We start from the raw sequence: 22113 nt of genomic DNA on the forward strand, positions 1-22113 counted from the left end.
TACTGCGGGACATACACACAGAAGGTGTTCTATAGTCTCTTCTTCCTCTATGTCCCTACAGCTTTTGCAAAAGTCGTTGCTGGCAACCTTCTGTCTGTCAGCATGTTTTCCGATTAGCCAGTGACCTGTCATGACGGACACAATGACTGAGACGTCTGTTCTAGCCAATGACAGCGGTAGACCTCTTCAAGTCCAAATTAGGCCTCATAGTTTTGGGGCCTCTTTGTGACCATCTATCATTCGTTGTCCTTCGGGCCTGGTCCTAAAAATCCAGTTTCCCTGGAATGTATATTTAAAGACGCTCCTATTTGAGAAGCGTTGCGTTGAAAAATGCAACTCTGCAAACAAATCCTACAAAAGCAACGCGCAAAAGTTAAATAATTTTTAACTTTAATAAATAAAACACTACTTCACGTGTGGGAGCACAGAATGACGCTCGCTTTCAAGCGTCAAAGCGTGCACATTATTTAACTTTTCCGCGTTGCTTTTGTGTAAGTTATATGCAGAGTTACATTTTTATAACGCGACGCTCAATGCACTCATTCTGTTTCGACCTTAACTTTTTCGCGTTGCTTTTGTGGAATTTTTGTGCAGAGTTACATTTTTATAGCGCGACGCTCAAATACAAAGCTCAACGCGTTTTATATCTTAAACTTTGGTACAACGTTGTTCTTGCCCCAAAGTCCATTTCCTAAAATTCAAAGAAATTTTGACCTTCATTCAAATTTTTTCTCTTTTGAAATAACACGCCAAGTTAACCCATTAATGCATAAAGCTCCTCAGCAAAGTTTTTTTTTTTTTAATTTTTTTTCTTAGAAATGTATATAAAAACGGAAATTAATTAATAGAGAGCTTCCTTTATGAAGGAAGATATGCAGGGAGTGTGCTTATATACAGTAAATGTGCTTCATGTTTATCATAATTTACACCAGCATATTTTTAGAATTTGTTTCCACCAGCGGGACAAATACAAATATTGGTCCCGTCAACGTACCATTAATTTTAAGTTCGTTTTCGTTACTTTCATTTACTTGCCACTCTTGCTCTTTTAGGGGCTTTTAAATTTTTACCATTTTTATACCCTCCACCATAGGATGGGGGGTATACTAATTTCGTCATTCTGTTTGTAACTACTCGAAATATTCGTCTGAGACCCCATAAAGTATATATATTCTTGATCGTCGCGACATTTTATGTCGATCTAGCCATGTCCGTCCGTCTGTCCGTCCGTCCGTCTGTCTGTCGAAAGCACGCTAACTTTCGAAGGAGTAAAGCTAGCCGCTTGAAATTTTGCACAAATACTTCTTATTAGTGTAGGTCGGTTGGTATTGTAAATGGCCATATCGGTCCATGTTTTGATATAGCTGCCATATAAACCGATCTTGGGTCTTGATTTCTTGAGCCTCTAGAGTGCGCAATTCTTATCCGATTGGAATGCAATTTTGCACGACGTGTTTTATTATGATATCCAACAATTGTGCCGAGTATGGTTTAAATCGGTCCGTAACCTGATATAGCTGTCATATAAACCGATGTTGGGTCTTGACTTATTGAGCCTCTATAGGGCGCAATTCTCATCCGATTTGACTGAAATTTTGCACATAGTGGTTTGATATCACTTCCAACAACTGTGCGAAGTATGTTTCAAATCGATCCATAACCTGATATATCTGCTATAAAATCCGATCTTGGGTCTTGACTTTTTGAGCTTTTAGAAGTCGGAATTCCTATCCGATTTGGCACAGATTTTGTACAACGGCTTCTCCCATGGCCTTCAACATACGTGTGCAATATGGTATGAATCGATCTATAGCTTGACACAGCTCCCATATAAACCGATCTCCCGATTTTGCTTCTTGAGCCCCGAATTGGACTATAATTTGATAAAGCTCCACCTCCTCCTCCGCCCATATTCATTATTCTTTGTTTGCCTAAAAAGAGAAACTGCGCAAAGAACTCGACAGATGCGATCCATGGTGGAGGGTATATAAGATTCGGCCCGGCCGAACTTAGCACGCTCTTGTTGTTAGTAATTATAGAATAACTGTAAATTGTGATGTGTTCTAACCAGTGTTGCCGTTTTTGGTAGGTTCCTACCAAAATTGGTAGGTTTTTATTCTCTTGGTAGGTTGGTAGGCTGACTTCAACTTTTGGTAGGTTTTTTCGTGATATAAATGCATGCAGAATAAACGATGCATGTCGAGGAGCTAAAGGGTGATTTTTTTGAGGTTAGGAAATTTCATGCATTAGTATTTGATGCATGAAAATCCTAACCTCAAAAAAATCACCCTTTATATACTATTACAACAGGTCTCACTGCTTCAAACTTCAGGATATTATATTCGCTGTAACTGGTACGAGTGTTAAGGAATCTCTTCCAAATTACGTCTAGGTAACAAATGCGGCTACTGTGCGTTCAACGCCTTCCATCGGAAAACAGGGCTATATGGCAGCTGCATACAAATATGGGCAGATCTGGTCAATACTCAGACGTTCAGGGATACTGCAACTCACTGCACCGCTAAAATGGGGAGAAAAAGCTCATTTCTGGTCTCAAGCTCTTAAATCGACACTGTTGTTCATTGAAATCAGGGCAAAATAACGACTAAAATGAAGTCAAGATTTCTAATCAGGAGGTCAGTATAAATTGTGCTATATTAAGATATAGGGCATCTTTGAACTTGAGGCTGTAGAGTGATTTCAACAAACAGTCGGACGGACATGTTCAGATGGTCTATGATAGCGCCACCCCAAAACCTACCTAGTATATATACACACCAATCACGACAATATGGAACTCAAATGAAAGCTATTTAAGATTAGAAAACGTATCTGATATTCAATTGTAGGACCAAGTGTTTGGGGGACCACCCCCACCCCCAAAACATCCGTAAATCGGACATATTTACCGACCATGGCAATATGGGACTCAATTGAAAGGTATTTGCGAGTAAAATACAAATCGAATATCCAAATTTGGGACAAAGTTTCTGGGGGTCTACCTCTACCTGGCCCCAAGTGTCTATGGGGCCACTGCACTCCCATAACATCACCCAAATAGGAAGTATTTGCTGACCATTGCAATATGAGGCTCAAATAAGTGGTATTTTAGAGTAGAACACGAATCTGATAGATATTTTCAAAGCCAAGCCACCGAGTTGCCGCCCCATTCCCCAAAACACCCCCCAAACCGGTCATGTTTGCCGACTATGGAAAAATGGAGCTCAAATGAAGGGAATTTGAGAGTAGACCATGAATCTGATATCAACATTCGGGACCAACTGTCTAGGGGACGTCCCACCACCATAACAACCCCCAAGTAGGACGTATTTGCTCACCAAGACAATTTGGGTCTTCAAGACAATGGAGCTCGATATTCATAGTTTTTAGGGCCCATACCCCAAACCGACATATTTGCTGGCTTTTTCAATAAGGGATTTAAGTGAATAGTATTTGAGATTAGAAAACGAATTTGATTTCCAATTTTGAGGCCAATGGCAATATGGGGTTCAAATATATGAGAATAGTGCTTGGGGGCCCCCCATTCCCCAAAACACCCCTGTACCGGAGTATTTTAGCCGCGAAAGCCGGCCAATGACATAGGAAATGCTCCAACGTCTCATGGTGTTCCCCACATGCCCTACATATGATATCACTTGCCGCAACGATTTTGCATAAGTGATCTCATAGTCCTATGTGTCCCGTTATGATACCAATAGCTATACTGACTTTCTTGCTTCTTTTCTGTAATAGCCTCGTATTCTCACGATCTGGATCCCCCCATAGGATTTTCGCCGTCCTATCGATCGTTTCGCTGTTCCACAATGTTGCATGCGCTTTCGTCGCCCACTCCCTCAACTCGGACTGCTTCGACCCGAAAGGCTTCTGTCCTTTCATTCCCCCTTACTCGGTTATGGCCCGGCACCCAAACGATGCGGATTTTCCCATCCTCAGAGAAGGTGTTAATCTCCTTCTTACACCGCAAGACTGTTCGTGACCTTACCGTCCTGGTTGTTATTGGCCTTATGGCAATTTTACTGTCGGTAAAGATGTTCACACTCGACGTCCTCGCGTTAGCACCACACCACTTCACGCATGCCGTGATCGCCCGGATCTCCGCCTGCAGGACCGTATTATGGTCAGGCAGTCTAAAACACGTACTTCGTGTGCACGAATTTTCAAAGATTATTTTAGTTTTTCTATTCTTCTCATCTATAAACATTGAAAATTCAGAATCTTTAATCCTTTTTTCAGGTGTAAGATCTTTTTATTTAATGTTAGTTCAAGTGCACCGCGTATATATACCATATCCGAAGCCAATATTTTCACAGTTCTACAGGCCCTTCCTGAATAAAGTTTTTATAATTGGATGTACATTTTGTACTCTACACTTTTAAATACCACATTTCAGACCCATTTTGTTCTCTATTCCCTAAATGGCAGTTTGGGGCGAGGTCGGCGCTAGAATCTTGATATTAAATTGATATCTAATTCGGATACCACATTTGTTCTCTTCTCCCAAAGACGTTTCATATTGTCGCGATTGGCATGCACGTCCGTTAAGAATTTTTGCCGGGGATCGGGCGGCCTTCCAGACGTTCGTCGCCAAATTTGTATGTCAGCTTCATAATCGACGCCAAAATATCATTCATTTAAGATCCATATTGTATTAATCGGTCTTCAAGTCCTTTTAGGGAGCGGCGTTCCCCCCAGGTTTCTTAATCCCAGTTACAAATTCTTGTTTTTGGGTTCTTTTACTATGTATTTTGAAAATGGAACGTTGTTTCATTAAATCACAATCTATTGCTAATACCCAGGCGTCGGTGCGGAGAGAGCGATTGTATCAGTAACGCTAGAAAAATGTCTTGGTCGAAGGTAGGTCCAGTACACACAAAAGGTCAATACATATTCAAAATGTTGAATTATAATTGTCATGATCACTGCCGCCGTTGCTGTCCGCGTGGCTTTGAATTCTCGAAAATAATTTGTCAATTTTTGTTTTGGCGTCTCTAATGTACGCGTCAGTGGATCGAAGTGGATTTACGTAGGTTAGGACGCCTTATTGTTATTGCTGCTATGTTGAAGATGTTATCATAAGACGACCACGAAGCCGCCGTCTGACGTTCTAGTCGCGGCAGCCGCCATAATTAATTGTAATTAATTGCATATTTCTTGATTTTCTTTTCGTTGCAGCAATAAATGTCAACATAATTTGAGAAACAGAAGAAGACCAGACCGCCACTGTGGACAGAAGATCAGAAATTTCTTGTGAAGGCTATTTAATTTTTGTCCCAGCCGTCATTTTTGTTTGCCAAATGCCAAAAAATTGAAGAGCTAGAGAAGACAGAGAAAAGAATTTCTTAATCTGCATATACAACCAAAGTACACACACGCGCTCCCGGTATTGCCCACAAATTGCCAGTTTCATGATTGAAGACTACCCCCTCTCTCTCACACACACACACAGCCAAACATTGATTTAAATCGCTCTCCGCTCAAGAGACACATATACATATCTCTTTCTCTCCCGCTTACACAGATGCAAATATCAAAGTTTACCAACAGCAGCAGCATCAGCAGCTAATATCACAAGAGACACGAATTTAGTTTGCAAAAATATTAAAGGAGGGCCCATAGTCGACGCCGTCGTCGTCGTCATCATTACATTGTGCATTATTTGCTTAATTAAAAAATCATAATCTTTAATAGTAAAAATTCAGTCACCTTCGGCTTGAGCGCAATATTTATCATCCAAACGAACAGGCAATCAGTCCCTAATAGCAGCTACAGCAGCAACAACAACACAAACAAAAGAGCTTAAATGAAACGATAAAAGACAACAAAGAACGAACCAACCAACCACCACCACCACCACCACCACCGTCATCCCTCAACGCTATTTGAATTTGTTCATATTTGGACAAATTCATTTCAACTCGAGAGTAGCCCTACTGGAAGAACGGCTTACTCTCCATCCGCGTCCTTTGCACCTGTGTCTCTAGCTTTCATTCTCTATCTCTCCGTGTTGTCTCATTTGCCAAAATAATCCAGGACACTCACACATACCATCGCTTTCTCGTACTGCTACAAAAGAAATATTTGTACAGCAAAAAAATAAAAAGAACGACAATCTCTCACCACAGTCCATAGTCGTTTATATGTGTGCCAAAGTGGAAATATAAGGGAAAGAAAAGTTATCATTTTCATTAACTTAACAGAATTAAAATTGAAATCGAAATTTAAATAAAAGCAGAAGTCGTCGTCAACGCCTCCACCTCCACCTTCACCACCAATAGCAACAGCAGCAAATCAAATACATCTACCACCACCAAACCAAAACAAAAAAAAAAAAAAAAACAACACAGACAGAGCAAAAATGGAGGACAATAACACAAGTACGCAAACTAAACATGATGATCCATCGGTTACACTAACAATAAGGCTGATTATGCAAGGAAAGGTAAGTGTCACTAGCAACTTATTGCACTACAAATTCATTTGTGTGAGTTTTCACCTTCCCAGCGAACCAAATGTCCGATGTCAGACAAATTTGAACAAATTATGAAATCTTCCGACAAGTTCGGCCCGAGTTCGCTCCGAATTTTGTTCGACATTCTGAGGGAATTTTTTGTTCGGACAGTTTTGAAGGAATTCTGAACGAAGTCTGACCGTCTTTTCGTATGATTTTTATACCCTTCACCATAGGGTGGAGGCTATTTCAGTGGATAGTGGATAAAACATGAAATATATTGCTTATTTATATTTTTTCTTAATGGTGCCAGGGTTCTAAAAATTGGAAAAATTTTCGGTTCCATTTTGAGTTTCTCTTCGTTGTCGGTGACACCGTATGTGAAGAGTATTATAAACAATACACACTTTTATAAAATGAATCGCAATTAATACCAATCTCGACATTTTGCGTGGAATACCACGGAATCTAGATCCACATAACTTATCTTCCATCCTCAGCGGCCAAGTCATCTATACAAAAATAAGAATAATAAAATATTAAAAAAAAAGATGATATTAATAATCTGCCAATTTGCCCATGAACATTCCATTAAGAAACTGGGGCAAACTTCTCACAAATCAATGAGTGCTGTCCGATTCAATTTGAAGCTCAACGATGGGGGACATCCTTTTTATAGCCTAGTGCGAACGGCGTGCCGCAGAGCGACACCTCTTTGGGGAGAAGCTTTTACATGACAAAGTACCTCACAAGCATTAGGAGGGGATAACCACCGCCAAGCGTTCAGCGTCATAGGTGGACATACTAACCTCTGCGCTACGGTGGCTTCCAATATTAATAATATGTATTTATAAATATCACGTTTACATTCTACAATGTCCTTCAATTTGTTGCGTTTGGAATTTATTCATTCTATTTGTTAACAAACGCCATTTTTCTGCATTACACTTTTTTAACGCAAAATTTTTCACATTAAATTAGTTTTACTTTAAAATTATAATAAAAACCACACTGCCAATTTTCGTATTTTTTTTTTTGTATAGCCACGCTACTTTGTGTCTGTATGTGATAGAAGCTAGGAAATATTTTTGACTCATTCGCACTTTTTTCGCGTTATATATGTGTGAAAGTGACACAATATAATAATGGTCAATACACACTTTTTATACTATTAAATAGCAATTTAATAAGTACACTTAAAAATATTTTCACCGTATGCATTCTCTACCAATTACTTGCCGTGATACAAAAAATATCGAATTTCTATGTCAGAAATAATTAAAGCAATTAACATATTGTTTGAAAAGATTTATATAAGTTAATACCACCGTGGTGCATAGGTTAGCATGCCCGCCTATCCTGCCCAAACGCCCGGGTTCAAATCCTGCCGGCGAGAAAACCTTAAAAAATGTTTCTAACGACGGTTATCCCCTCACCAAATGCTGGCAACATTTGTGAGTATTTCAGCCATGTACAACTTCTCAACCATGAGGTGTCATTTTTCAGTGACACGTCGGTCGGACTCGGCATAAAACAGGAGGTCCCCTTATAATTGAGCTAAAATTTGAATCGGGCAGCACTCAATTGATAATGTGAGAAGCTAGTTTCCCTCTAATTTGTTCCGCAATGGAATGTTTGGAAAACACCAAATCACATTGTAATACCATGTTTAATCGGTCAATTAGGTCTATATTTTGTGGTTCAAATCGATTCATAACCTGATTTAGCTCTCAAATAAACCGATCTCCCGATTAGACTTCTTAAGCTTCTAAAGGGCACAATTCTTATCCGATTTGGCTGAAATTTTGCACATATTGTTGAGGAATGACTTCCAGAAAATGTGCCAAATAGCCCCCATTTAAATTTTGCATATGTCGTTTTGATATGGTTTGCAACAACTGTGCCAAGTATGGACTAAATCAGTCCACAACCCTAAATAGACCCCATTTAAATTTTGCATATGTCGTTTTGATATGGTTTGCAACAACTGTGCCCAGTATGGACTAAATCAGTCCACAACCCTAAATAGCCCCCATTTAAATTTTGCATATGTCGTTTTGATATGGTTTGCAACAACTGTGCCAAGTATGGACTAAATCAGTCCACAACCCTAAATAGCCCCCATTTAAATTTTGCATATGTCGTTTTAATATGGTTTGCAACAACTGTGCCAAGTATGGTTTAAATCGGTTGATAACTTGATATATCTGCCATATAAACAAAATTTGACTTTCTGAGCCCCTGGTGGGCGCAATTATTACTCGATTTGCCTGAAATTTTGGAGCTGGTGTTTTTCTATGACTTCTAACAGCTAGTATTCTAACAAGTATGGTCAATAACTTGATATAGCTTATATATATTTGAAAAAGTCATTCAAAGAACTTGACAAATGCGATCCATGGTGGATGGTATATAAGATTCGGCCCGGCCAAACTTAGCGCGCTTTTATTATACCCTCCACCATAAGATGGGGGGTATACTAATTTCGTCATTCTGTTTGTAACTACTCGAAATATTCGTCTGAGACCCCATAAAGTATATATATTCTTGATCGTCGTGAAATTTTATGTCGATCTAGCCATGTCCGTCCGTCTGTCCGTCCGTCCGTCCGTCCGTCCGTCTGTCTGTCGAAAGCACGCTAACTTCCGAAGGAGTAAAGCTAGCCGCTTGAAATTTTGCACAAATACTTCTTATTAGTGTAGGTCGGTTGGTATTGTAAATGGGCCATATCGGTCCATGTTTTGATATAGCTGCCATATAAACCGATCTTGGGTCTTGACTTCTTGAACCTCTAGAGTGCGCAATTCTTATCCGATTTGAATGAATTTTGGCACGACGTATTCTGTTATGATATCCAACAACTGTGCTAAATATGGTTCAAATTGGTTCATAATCTGATATAGCTGCCATATAAACCGATCTTGGGTCTTGACTTCTTGAGCCTCTAGAGTGCGCAATTCTTATCCGATTTGAATGAATTTTGGCACGACGTGTTTTGTTATGATGTCCAACAATTGTGCCAAGTATGGTTCAAATCGGTCCATAATCTGATATAGCTGCCATATAAACCGATCTTGGGTCTTGACTTCTTGAGCCTCTAGAGTGCCCAATTCTAATCCGATTTGAATGAATTTTGGCACGACGTGTTCTATTATGATATCCAACAAGTGTGCCAAAAATGGTTCAAATCGGCTCATAAACTGATGTAGCTGTCATATAAACAGATCTGGGGACTTGACTTCTTGAGCTTCTAGAGGGCGCAATTCCTACCTGATTTGGCTGAAATTTTGCATGACGTTTTTTATTTTTTATTTTTTCTTTCAACCACTGTGTCAGATAAGGTTTAAATCGGTTCATAACCTGATATAGCTGCCATATAAACCGATCTGGGATCTTGACTTCTTGAGCCTCTAGAAGTCGCAATTATTATCCGATTTGCCTGAAATTTTGTACGATGGATCCTCTCTTGACCATCAACATACGTGTTTATTATGGTCTAAATCTGTTTATAGCCCGATACAGCTCCCATATAAATCGATCTCTCTATTTTACTTCTTGAGCCCCCAAAGGGCGCAATTCTTACTCGAATTGGCTGACATTCTACACAGGTCTCCAACATATAATTTAATTGTGGTCTAAACCGGATCATATCTTTATATCGCTCTAATAGCAGAGCAAATCTTTTCTTATATCACTTTTTGCCTAAGAAGAGATGTCGAGAAAAGAACTCGACAACTGCGCTCCATGGTGGAGGGTATATAAGATTCGGCCCGGCCGAACTTAGCACGCTTTTACTTGTTTTTTTTTTTTTTAAATTTTTTTGCCGACAATTCGGTTGGCATTCTAAACTATTTCTGCTTTTTTGTTCCGACAGTTCTGAAAGCATTCTAAACGATGTCTAAACGTTCGGTCGTATGGCATTTTTAATTTTTCTTCCTATAGTTCGGAAGAAATTCTAAACGACGCACAGTGGCACGGACAAAGGAAACAGGTGGAAAAATCACCATTTTCATGTACGCCTTCGAAATTTTTAAAGAACATATCTTATGTATAACTTTCCAGCCAAAGTTGACCAATTTTCAATATTCAAATAAAAACACACAATTTTTAGGTAAATAGTTTCATTTGCAAGCGTAATATTTCGAAAACAAGGTAAGGGATTGTTAATTGTTCCTATTGTTGAATATACTTAATAAATGTGTAAAAGAATTAAAAAAAAAGCAAAAATATATCTTTGAGCTTCTCTAGACAAATCACGATATACAAAGTCCCAGTACTTGTCCCATTTTCGTTTAGAGGCAAAAAATGTAAAAAAAGACATGGTTTAAAATTGAATGGAGAACATATTCCACAGTCCAAAAAAAATTGAAATTATTCTATAACGTTTGAACAGAAAAAGATACCTACACGAAACTCGACATTGTGAATGTGCAGATGGTATGCAAAATTTTGAGTAGGTCCAGAGACTGACCGGGCGTTTATGTTGGTCACCTCGAGCAATTCAATTTCTGAAGTGCTGCCAAAAAAACATTTATAAGCCAATCGTCATGAATCTTTTTGCAAATGACGGAGCGTTAAATCCTACAAAAAAAATGCCTTCATTTCTGGAATATCTATTTGTTTTGTTTTGAAATGTGGCACTATTTCTTTACCAATTGCAAATTTGATTACCATTGGAAAGGTTTCAAAATTCTCTGAATAATAATAAAAAAAAAAATTTTTTTAAATGTCCTTTCCTAAAACAAGCAAAATTATGAATTATGATGAAAATTTTACAAAAGATGGAACAAATTATTCGAAAAAATATTTGATCATTTTAAAATATTAAAAATTTAAAAAAGGAGAAAAAACTCTGATATTGAAAAATTTTTTTTTGCTCGACTTAGTTTATATTTTTCCACAAATGACTTTGGTAAGCACCTAAAAGACATAGCACCTTTTTCAAACACCCATTTCATATGCTGAACACTTATCTGTTTAAATAATTCAAATATCTAATTCGGTTTAAGAGATATGATGTTTGCAACGAACAACATCTAATCGCTACTGTGCGAATCCATCTGAACTACGTGTCGGGTGTTTTTCTCCTTTTGTGGCACATTTTTTTACCGGTACACATTGTTTCCCAACAAATTTGTGGAGACCGCCATTGTTCGGTTCTTAGCATGTTCGCCTATGACATCAGAACATTTCAGTCATGGTTATCCCCTCCTATTTCTGGCGACATTTGTGAGATACTATGTCATGTAAAAACTTCTGCCAAAAGAGGAGTCGGCGCGTCGTTCGGGCTATAAAAAGGAGATCTTTAATGGAATGTTTAAAAGCAAATTTGCAATTTGAACCGTCGCAGAGCACATTCGAATTCTATATGAATTATTTCAGAATTCAATAAGGCAATTCGGAATGTATATCAGAATTCTAAAAAAAATTATTCCAGAATTCGGTCAGAAATCGGTGGGACAAGTTGGCAAACACATCCGTATTCATTAAGATTCAACGTCAGAATTCGGTCAGAAGTCTTAACGACAACTCTAAATTTTCTTCCGAATTTCCCATAATTCTGGTTCAGAATTCTGTCAAAACATCGGCTTTCTTTCCGACATTTTGTTGCGACATCGCACAGTGGCGCGGATTGAACCGAATAAGATAATTGAATGATTTAAACGGCATATGACAGATAAACTCAGCCTATAAATTAATTAATTAAGGGTGCTACGCTTTTAAGGTACTTGGTTATGGCTTTTCAAAGTCAAAATTTTTGGAAAAATGGCAACTAAGTCGAGTATTTTTTTTTAATGTTAGACTTTTTTCTACTTTTATAGCTTTAATTTTTTAAAATTATCAACAAATACTATAAAAAAAGAATTTTATTCAATTTTGTTTTTTTTTTTAAATCTACTCTAAAATTTTCATAATTTTTTGCAATTTAGTTGTTTTTTTTCGGAAATTTCAAGTTGTGAAGCGTAAAAATTTCAATAGGAAAAGGCAATCTCTATCATTTTTTTGGTAATGGGATAATCATATTTGCAATTGGTAAAGAAATAGAGCTCTTATCTTTTGCAAACGGAGTCATGACGTTTGGCAGCACTTCAAAATTTGAAATGTTAGCGGTGACCTACATTCACGCCCCATGTAAGCCCCTAGACCTACTAGGGACTCATAATTGTGCATTGTTATTGGAAACCATCTCCACATTCGCGATGTCAAGTTTCGTGTATATATTATTATCCGCACAGACAAAAATAACTCGTAAAAACCAACTACCAAATTTGTATGTGAAACTTTAAATTCTCAACGAATTTTGGCATTGAATCGAAGACATTCTTTGTTGAAGTACGTAAGTAATTCTCTACAAGAGGCTTGAAAGACAAATTTATTGACATTTTATTGACTTTCAACAAATTCTTCAGTTGAATTTGTTGTAAAAATTGGCGTACTACCATGAAAAGCACAAAGCTCTCATGCCATTCATGACTTGCAAACCCAGGTTCGAGTCCTCCGGTCGGCCAATAATTTTTTTTATTTTTTTTATTTTTTTTCATTATGCAGACAATTCGGCATAAAAAATATGGATTTTGTAGAGTGTTCTTTTACCTTTTTTTTAATTTATTCAATTAAGCCACTTATTACTGTGCAACAGTACTTATTGATTTATTTCATCATAAAGAAGATGATGTCGGTAGGCTAGTGGGTGCGTGCAAGTCTACCAAACATGAGATCATGAGTTCAATACCACAATTATTTAAAATATAAAACCCGAGAGCAGCAGTAAAACCAATGAGACGAAGCAGAGCGAGCCGAGTAAAGAAAACAAAAACACCACCACCCGAACAAAAACACTGGTTAGATGGTTTTTTGCCTTGCTTATGAATATATTGTTGTTGTTGTTGTTATATGTTGGCTTGCAAAGAGTGCCTTTCAACTACAAATTTGTACTTTGGGTCGTTGAGATTCAAAATAAATTATTGCAGAAAAATTAACAACTTTCGTAGTGGTTTTTTCAACCAAAGTTGTTGTTTTTCAAAATTATTTTTATCTGTGCATACAGATGTTATAGAATTATTCCAAGGATTTTTCGACTATGGGACATGTCTTCCAAACACTTCTTGAACCAGGACTTTTTTAAATTTTTTACCTTTAAAAAAAATTAGGGAAACTATGGGCAGCCAATCTTTTTGAATTATGTTTTGATAATTATGTTAATACCGCGAGGGTTATTTTGGTTATATTCCGTTCCTTTAAAATTTCGTTAGGAATTCGGATGAATTTTCCGTTTTGATTCACTGGGATTTCATCACAGGGATGGGGTTTTTATTTGAGCTCTTATTGTCTTCCAAAAAATTAATCTTCCTAATTAAAATTTATTCGCATCATTTATGGTAAGAGATGTGCACGTGAGTGATTTTTCATTCACGCACGAGACAAAAATTGTACTCTCGCACGACTTACTAGAAAATCGCGACCACATGATGCTCTGTTATAGAATATCATATCCCAACATTATTGTCTATATTCTATAAAATTTCCAGTTTTTACTTATATTGGGTTTATTTTACGCCTTATGCTTACTTTTTCAAAGTAAGCATCTATTTTGTAATGTAAGCATCTTCACTTTTAAAATATATCTGTGGACTTTTGAGAAAACAATATATTCCCAAAATACAAATTCTACAGGAGTGCGGCAAAAACACATAAAATAGAATACAAAAGTTTTTTTGTATCAATTTTAGCCAGGTTTCAAAATTCCAGCAATATTGAAAAAAAAATTGGAAATAATACATGTTGTTTTGTTAAATTTATTTTAGGCAAAAAAAATGCAATTATTGCATTCTATGTCGAATTATGTTTTTTTGTTGTGAAACTGACATATGATATTTATATTATTCTTTTTTATTATAGCACTTCTATATCAATATTTATATCCATAGATAGGCCGATCTTAATAACAATTGGTTTGCGTGCCGAGAAGCTTTAAACAAGTAACAGTTTCAAACTGCAACGAAATCGGGTAATAAATGCACATTTTACGTGCTCAGACTCTAAATCGGCAGATCGGTCTATATCAAAAAATTGTCGGAACTTGACCATCTCAGCCTCAGAAACCAGAAGGCCTACTTCAACTCATTGTTTTAAATTTCAGTGAAATCGGATAACAAATGCGGCTTTAATGGGCCTAAGACCCTAAATCGGCAGATCGGTCTATATGGCTTCATAAAAAGTACATTCATAATCTGATTTCGCTGAAATTTGAGACAGTGAGTTATGTTAGGCTTTTCGAAATCCGTGAGGTATATGATTCAGATCGGTCTATATTTGGATATGGCTATCAAAAAGACCAAAATTTTGTTCTTCAAAATTAAACAATGACTTGTATTTATTATACCTCTCAATATCCGTGTCCAATTTGGTCCAAATCGGACCATATATCGATGGAGCTGCTATGGGGGCATAAATAATGCATATTTCATCGGATTATGACGAAAGGTTCGGCCCGCCAGAACTTAACGCCTTTTTACTTGTTTTATTTTAAAATGCTTTTTTTACGGAGAGAACTATATGGTAAACCTAGATTGACTTTCCGGTCCTTTTGACCCCTTGTGTAAAATTGTACCACCGTTCGGAAAATTTCATCAATTTGTGAATATGAACCCTTTGATCAAATGGAAGCACATTTTAGCGGCATTTCTTCGAATAAAAAAACTAAACTTTTGTTGGGATATATTTAATATTTCTATAATAAGTGTGAAACTTTAGAAAGAAACAGATTTTATATGAATACTAGCTGAATTCGGCCCGTTCCGCTCCGCTGCGTCCTCAGATATTTGGACACACATTTTATTCCAGAACACCTTTCATTTGAACCCCATATAGCCATGATTGGCTAATTTCTTCATTTGGGGGTTTCCTGGGGATTTGGTGTTTGGGTAAGACCGAAACAACCGTCTTCAAAAATATATACTTATAACAAAAGCCCTAGAAAATTGCCATATTTCGAGACATGTTGTTTTTGCCACAAGCCCGCTGGTATAAATAGTACTAACTGGCCCAGTGTGCTTCGCTACACCATAAATTGGCTATTAAAAATTGAATGTTTCTTTATATGTTATGAACCTGTTGCCCAGAGCCATGGTTGTTTTTCGGATCTACATTACTTTATTTGTTTACCGTATGTGTTGTTCAAATACCAAAGACGAGACTATTACAGAATGGAAGTAGGAAGGAGGTCAGTATAGCTTTCTGTATCATAACGGAACACATAGGACTACGAGCTCACTTATGCAAAATCGGTGCTGCAAGTGACAACACGTGTAGGGTATGTGGGGAAAATGATGAGACGTTGGAGCATTTCATATGTCATTGCCCGGTTTTTGCGGCTAAAAGACACCGGTACTTAGAAGGGGACACAATACCAGACATGAACCAACTTAGGGGCGTGGCATGGAAAACAATTTAAGATTTTGGAATTCCTAACTTAGATTTTCTTTTTCGAGGTTACTTGTTTTTTGGTATTTAGAGCGCACAACAAGTCGATTACTAGCTTAGGTTTATGTCGATAGTGGCATGGGGCGGTTTAATATCCGCACCCTCTTTTCAACCTAACGTAACCTATATCCGATACAAAAGCCCCATACGGTTTTACTGGATCAACGTTGTTCTATATATATTGAGGAGTATGATTCGAACTCTACTATCACCTTATACGATTTCGATTCTAGAAAAAACAAGTAAAAGCGTGCTAAGTTCGGCCGGGCCGAATCTTATATACCCTCCACCATGGATCGCATTTGTCGAGTTCTTTTCCCGGCATCTCTTCTTAGGCAAAAAAGGATATAAGAAAAGAGTTGCTCTGCTATTAAAACGATATCAAGATATGGTCCGGTTCGGACCACAATTAAATTATATGTTGGAGACCTGTGTAAAATTTCAGCCAATTCGTATAAGAATTGCGCCCATTGGGGCTCACGAAGTAAAATAGAGAGAACGATTTATATGGGATCTGTATCGGGCTATAGACCGATTCAGACCATAATAAACACGTTTGTTGATGGTCATGAGAGGATCCGTCGTACAAAATTTCAGGCGTATCGGTAATAATAATTGCGACTTCTAGGGGTCAAGAAGTCAAGATCCCAGATCGGTTTATATGGCAGCTATATCAGGTTATGAACCGATTTGAACCTTATTTGACACAGTTGTTGAAAGTAAAAATAAAATACGTCATGCAAAATTTCAGCCAAATCGGATAGGAATTGCGCCCTCTAGAAGCTCAAGAAGTCAAATCCCCAGAACTGTTTATATGACAGCTATATCAGATTATGAACCGATTTCAACCATACTTGGCACAGTTGTTGGATATCATAACGAAATACTTGGTGCCAAAAATTCATTCCAATCGGATAAGAATTGCGCACTCTAGAGGCTCAAGAAGTCAAGACCCAAGATCGGTTTATATGGCAGCTATATCAGGTTATGGACCGATTTAAACCATACTAGGCACAGTTGTTGGGTATCATAACAAAACACGTCGTGCGAAATTCCATTTCAATCGGATAAGAATTGCGCCCTCTAGAGGCTCAAGAAGTCAAGACCCAAGATCGGTTTATATGGCAGCTATATCAGGTTATGAACCGATTTGAACCATACTTGGCACAGTTGTTGCATATAATAACAAAACACGTCGTGCAAAATTTCATTTCAATCGGATAAGAATTGCGCACTCTAGAGGCTCAAGAAGTCAAGACCCAAGATCGGTTTATATGGCAGCTATATCAGGTTATGGACCGATTTGAACCATACTTGGCACAGTTGTTGGATATCATAAAAAAACACGCCGTACACAATTTCATTCGAATCGGATAAGAATTGCGCACTCTAGAGGCTCAAGAAGTCAAGACCCAAGATCGGTTTATATGGCAGCTATATCAAAACATGGACCGATATGGCCCATTTACAATACCAACCGACCTACACCAATAAGAAGTATTTGTGCAAAATTTCAAGCGGCTAGCTTTACTCCTTCGGAAGTTAGCGTGCTTTCGACAGACAGACGGACGGACGGACAGACGGACGGACATGGCTAGATCGACATAAAATGTCACGACGATCAAGAATATATATACTTTATGGGGTCTCAGACGAATATTTCGAGTAGTTACAAACAGAATGACGAAATTAGTATACCCCCCATCTTATGGTGGAGGGTATAAAAATGTTACCATTATACGGAACAACATTTTGCAAATGTGGCCCCTATCCTTTCAAAGTGTTGCACTTTTTACATTTTCAACCGAACATGTTCATATGCGAAACTTGGAAGCAAAAAATAACCAAATTTAAATTGATTATTTTTTAGAATTTCAACTTTTTATTTCCTTTATATAGCTGTCAAATAAAACTATTTTAAAGCTGCGTTAGGTTTTGGTAATACCGGTTTTGATTTTTCTTGCATAATAGACAGAGAACGCGGACAAAATACACATTTCCAAACATTCAAACAAAATTTATTTTTATGACGACAATCAGCTGTTTTGTGAGTGAAGTTTTGCACAGTTTACCCAAATATTGGCATTCACATTTATGCTTAATATTCAGCGTACGCCGCTATTTTGGTGTTGGTACCTTTAAAGGGTACCTATACACTCTCTGTAGACAACACCATTACAAACGAAAACTAGACCCGGTGGTGGGATTTGGCTTTTCCCATATTTTGATTTATATTTCGAATTCTCCTCCTAAATACCATATTTTTTGAGTCCCATTCAGATATTAAAAAAATCTGTACAAATTACAAGAAAATTAGTATATGCTTTCGAGTCAATACGGAATAAATAAACAAGCAAAAATATAAAAAATATACAACATTTTTGGTCTACTGCCAGATTTTCGTATTTTTTTCTGTTATGTTGGTACACATGTCTTATATACATGTTGGTTATAAATCGGAAAAATACGGAATAAATAAACAAGATTACTTTGAAGGACACAGTATAGTTATTTTCCGATCAGACAATTTTGTACGATTTAGATGCACACATGTCCGTTTTTGGAGTGGAGCGTCCTCAGACACTTCAGACGAAATTTTTTATCAGATTTGTATTTTACTCTCCCTGTTGCCCCAAATCGGTAAGCATGTCTTGTTGGGGGTTGTTTGAGGATTGTGCGGCATAGACATAAAGGTATTTTTTATTTATTTCAATCTTAAATCTGTGCACCGAATTCCGAGATAAAGAGTTTTTAAAAACTAGGATAAGGGAAGAACCCGCCCCTTTAGATATCTAAAAGTGAAAAACATCATTTACACCTTGGGTTTTGGCCTGCATTCTGTGACAAGCCGTTTTTTAGTCTTTATGTATTGTAGTAGGTACCAAACAAAGCAACTCTTTACAAAATGAGTAAAAGGAGAAGTGTTTAAGTCTATACAAACATACGAGTTTTTTACAGAAGAAAAAAGTAGATATAGCCCCCACCCCTTTAAATAAACGAAATTATTATACTGAGTGACTGAGTGGGATCGTTTACAACTCCCTTTTTTATTGTTAGCTTCAATCTTTAAACACGATGACTTCAATATCATAGTTGTTCTTAGCAATTGTCAACATCATGATATAAAATGAAACCCATTACAGTTTGCACACAAAAAAAACAATGAATACAAAATACATAGTCTAAAGAAGCATATGCAATTGGCTGACCTCCGTACGAAACAAACCATGCACATCACACACCACTAAAAACACATTTCACACATTTTTTTCATATTTTCCATATTTTTATTATTCAAATATGCAGATTCAAAATATGCAGAATATTTGTTACATTAAAAAGGCCAGATACCGCTGATGCGTGAACTGATTTTGTTTGCACCATTAAATTACTTTAATTGGCTATGAGAAAACATTTGTTCCACTAGCCGAACTTTAAATACCGTTTCAAACGCCTCGATTTTCTGCGCTCCTTCTAAAATCTCTGACTCCAAGTTTCGAGGTTTTTGTTGTTGAAGCAGTTTGTTGTGTTCTATCTTTCGTTTGCGTGATTATGTTGAGTATCCAGAAACAGATACTCTGCGACTAAGATGGGGTGCGTCCAGAGGGATCTGGGTCTGAGTCGACTGATTGCTTGAAGGAGGTAAACATTCTATACCATCTTCAGGGACTGGTTCTGCGGTATCCACTTCGCCGCAATCGTCGGACGCTAGCAACTGGATAAAATGTTCTTTCCATAGGCTCAGCACACTATCTGTTTCAGTTACTAGATTTTCTTCTTTGTCTCTGTATGAGGATGTGCCTGCTCCAAAGCCATCGGTTTTATGTTTAATTCGTTGGTAGAATTTCCGTACTTCATTCTGACTCCTGTACATCTCAATTCACTCAAACTTACGTCTTTCCATTTCCATCTTCTTACTTCGGAACAGACGTTTCTCTCCTCTACTTTTCTCCCGAGTCGAGTACGCCGTTGCCATCTGTTATGTTTGCAGCTTTTCATTGTCCAGATTTCGTGCAGCGCCGGATCTTACATTTCTCGCCATACTCAAGCAGATGCAAACCTTTGCTGCAACAAGGTAATGAGTCGAATCTATATTCGCTTCTCGGATCAATTGTACATCTAACACGCTGGATTAATGCCTTCCATCTATCACAATATGATCAATTTGGTTTCTAGTGATTTGAGGGTCTTATAACTTTGTGCATTTGATACAACGCTAAGAAGGAGAACAGCTAGACCCCTTGGTAAATACCGATTGGCTTACAACCACTTCCAGATTCGATTTAGCAATGTCCGTCTATCTGTCCATGTGTTCTTGTAATCAAGGTACATGTGTTGTCCGAGTATCGTGGAATTTTTCACAAGTCACTTCTTCGATCCAAGGACGAGCGCTATTGATTTTGAAAAATTCAGATTTAAAAATAGTTCCCATATATATCTTATATCCGATATGACCTTTGAAGGCCATAGTTGTCATAATTTTGGTGCGACCTTAACAAAAATTTGCTCTAGATGTTTTCTTGGATGTCCCAATACGTATGATAGATATAGCTCCCAAATATATCTTTCGACCGATATGTCGTTTAAAGGTTGTTGAAGTCAGAGTGTTAGTCCGATCTTTAGAAAATTTATCGTAAGGTGTTTTATTTGACGTCCTAGTACGTGTGCTACACTTATAGAAAGAGTTTTCTGAAAAGAGCAAAGAATTTCTGCTGAATATTAGTAATTAATTTTGCTGCTATTACAGCAGTAGTTCTGCAATTTCAGAGCAGTGGCTTACTGCTGAAAAGTCAGTTGTTTGTTGAAAATGGCTGCTGCTTAATTATTAAGGGGATGTTAGAAGAAAAAATAAAATAAGATGTATAAGTGTGTGTCAGTGGATGTTTTTAATTACCGCTGAATGTATACTTTCCAAAATCTTTTTTCTTTAGATTCAGATACAAACGGCCATGCCAGTCATGGACACATTAGTAGAACAATAACAAAAAATGCGAGCGAGCTCAGCCACATTTTGAAATAGATGGAACAGGTAGCTTCTTTACAGTAATATTCCACAAATTAAAACCATCTTCCAACAAAATTAAAAAAAAAAATGCCTAAAGTAATCAAAACAAGAAACCGTCAAACATAGAAATTGTTTTCCAGCAGATTTTTGTACATAAAACAGCATATTTTGCTTGCTAAATTGGCTGACCGAAATGTTTGCTAATACAGCAGCCCTATGTTTGCTGATACATCAGTTATGTCTGCTTTCCCATTTTCAGCAGACGAAACTCCTGTTTTAGCAAACATTTTTGCTGTTTTCAATAGCAAATTTGGTTGAGTGAGAATAGTGTCGTTGACATGTTTGGACAATCAATGAATTTTACCCTCGAATTGCTATCGTCGCTCCACGTTCATCCACTCCTTAGGTTAGCTAATCAAAATTTCGAAATGAAGTTATCCTCATTATCTCAACAATTATACATTTTGGAAAACTTTGCAAACATATATACACTTCACGAAATTTGTTATTCAAACCAGCAAAAATGTTTGCTAAAACAGTTTTTATTTGCTAAAAAAGTGGAAGCAGACATTGCTGTCATTTCAGTAAACATAGTGAACTGTTTTAGCAAACATTTCGTACTGCTAATTCAGCTAACAAAACCTGCTGGTTTAAATACAAACATCGGCTAAAATATTGAAACAAAAAATCTGCTAAAATGAAATTTTTTTTTTTACTTTTATTTAATGCTATTATTTACGGTCTGTCATGTGTTATGATTGCTTTGAGCATTTTTTCCAAAGGGAGTCGAGCTAATGTCCATGACAAATTATGAAGACTTTTATTTGTGGAATATTACTGAAAGAAAATTACCTGATCAACAGACCCTTGTACACATAGCAATCCGAGAACTGCAACCGGTGGCTTTTTCAATACTCCGGTGTTACTCGCAAATGTCGATAGCGATTAGTAAATTCTCAAAACACCATGCGTTCTTTCACTTAAATACAAATTCATGTTGCGATGTTTAACCAGTCGTTGAATACGAGGACCGAGTATGATTGCAATTACATTCGTAAGAATCAATGCTGACAACATTCATGTTTATACGTATTTGGCGATTTATTTATGCCAGTTCTGGCATTTTAGTAAGAAAGCAGGACATACGAGTTTTGAG

General features: G+C 37.2%; 1 protein-coding gene across 10 annotated transcripts in view; it reads left to right on the forward strand.

Annotated features, from left to right (window-relative positions):
* The window catches only part of LOC106089764 (poly(rC)-binding protein 3), a 517304-nt gene that overhangs the window by 359623 nt on the left and 135568 nt on the right, over window positions 1–22113 (forward strand). For all 10 annotated transcript variants that reach the window (XM_059370962.1, XM_059370957.1, XM_059370963.1 and 7 more), the window contains one exon: window positions 5194–6460. In XM_059370962.1, coding sequence (XP_059226945.1) covers window positions 6377–6460 — 84 coding nt within the window. In that variant the 5' untranslated portion in view covers window positions 5194–6376. The remainder of the gene's footprint in view (window positions 1–5193; window positions 6461–22113) is intronic.

Source organism: Stomoxys calcitrans, chromosome 1 (genome assembly GCF_963082655.1).
Source record: "Stomoxys calcitrans chromosome 1, idStoCalc2.1, whole genome shotgun sequence".
Lineage (NCBI taxonomy): Eukaryota > Metazoa > Arthropoda > Insecta > Diptera > Muscidae > Stomoxys > Stomoxys calcitrans.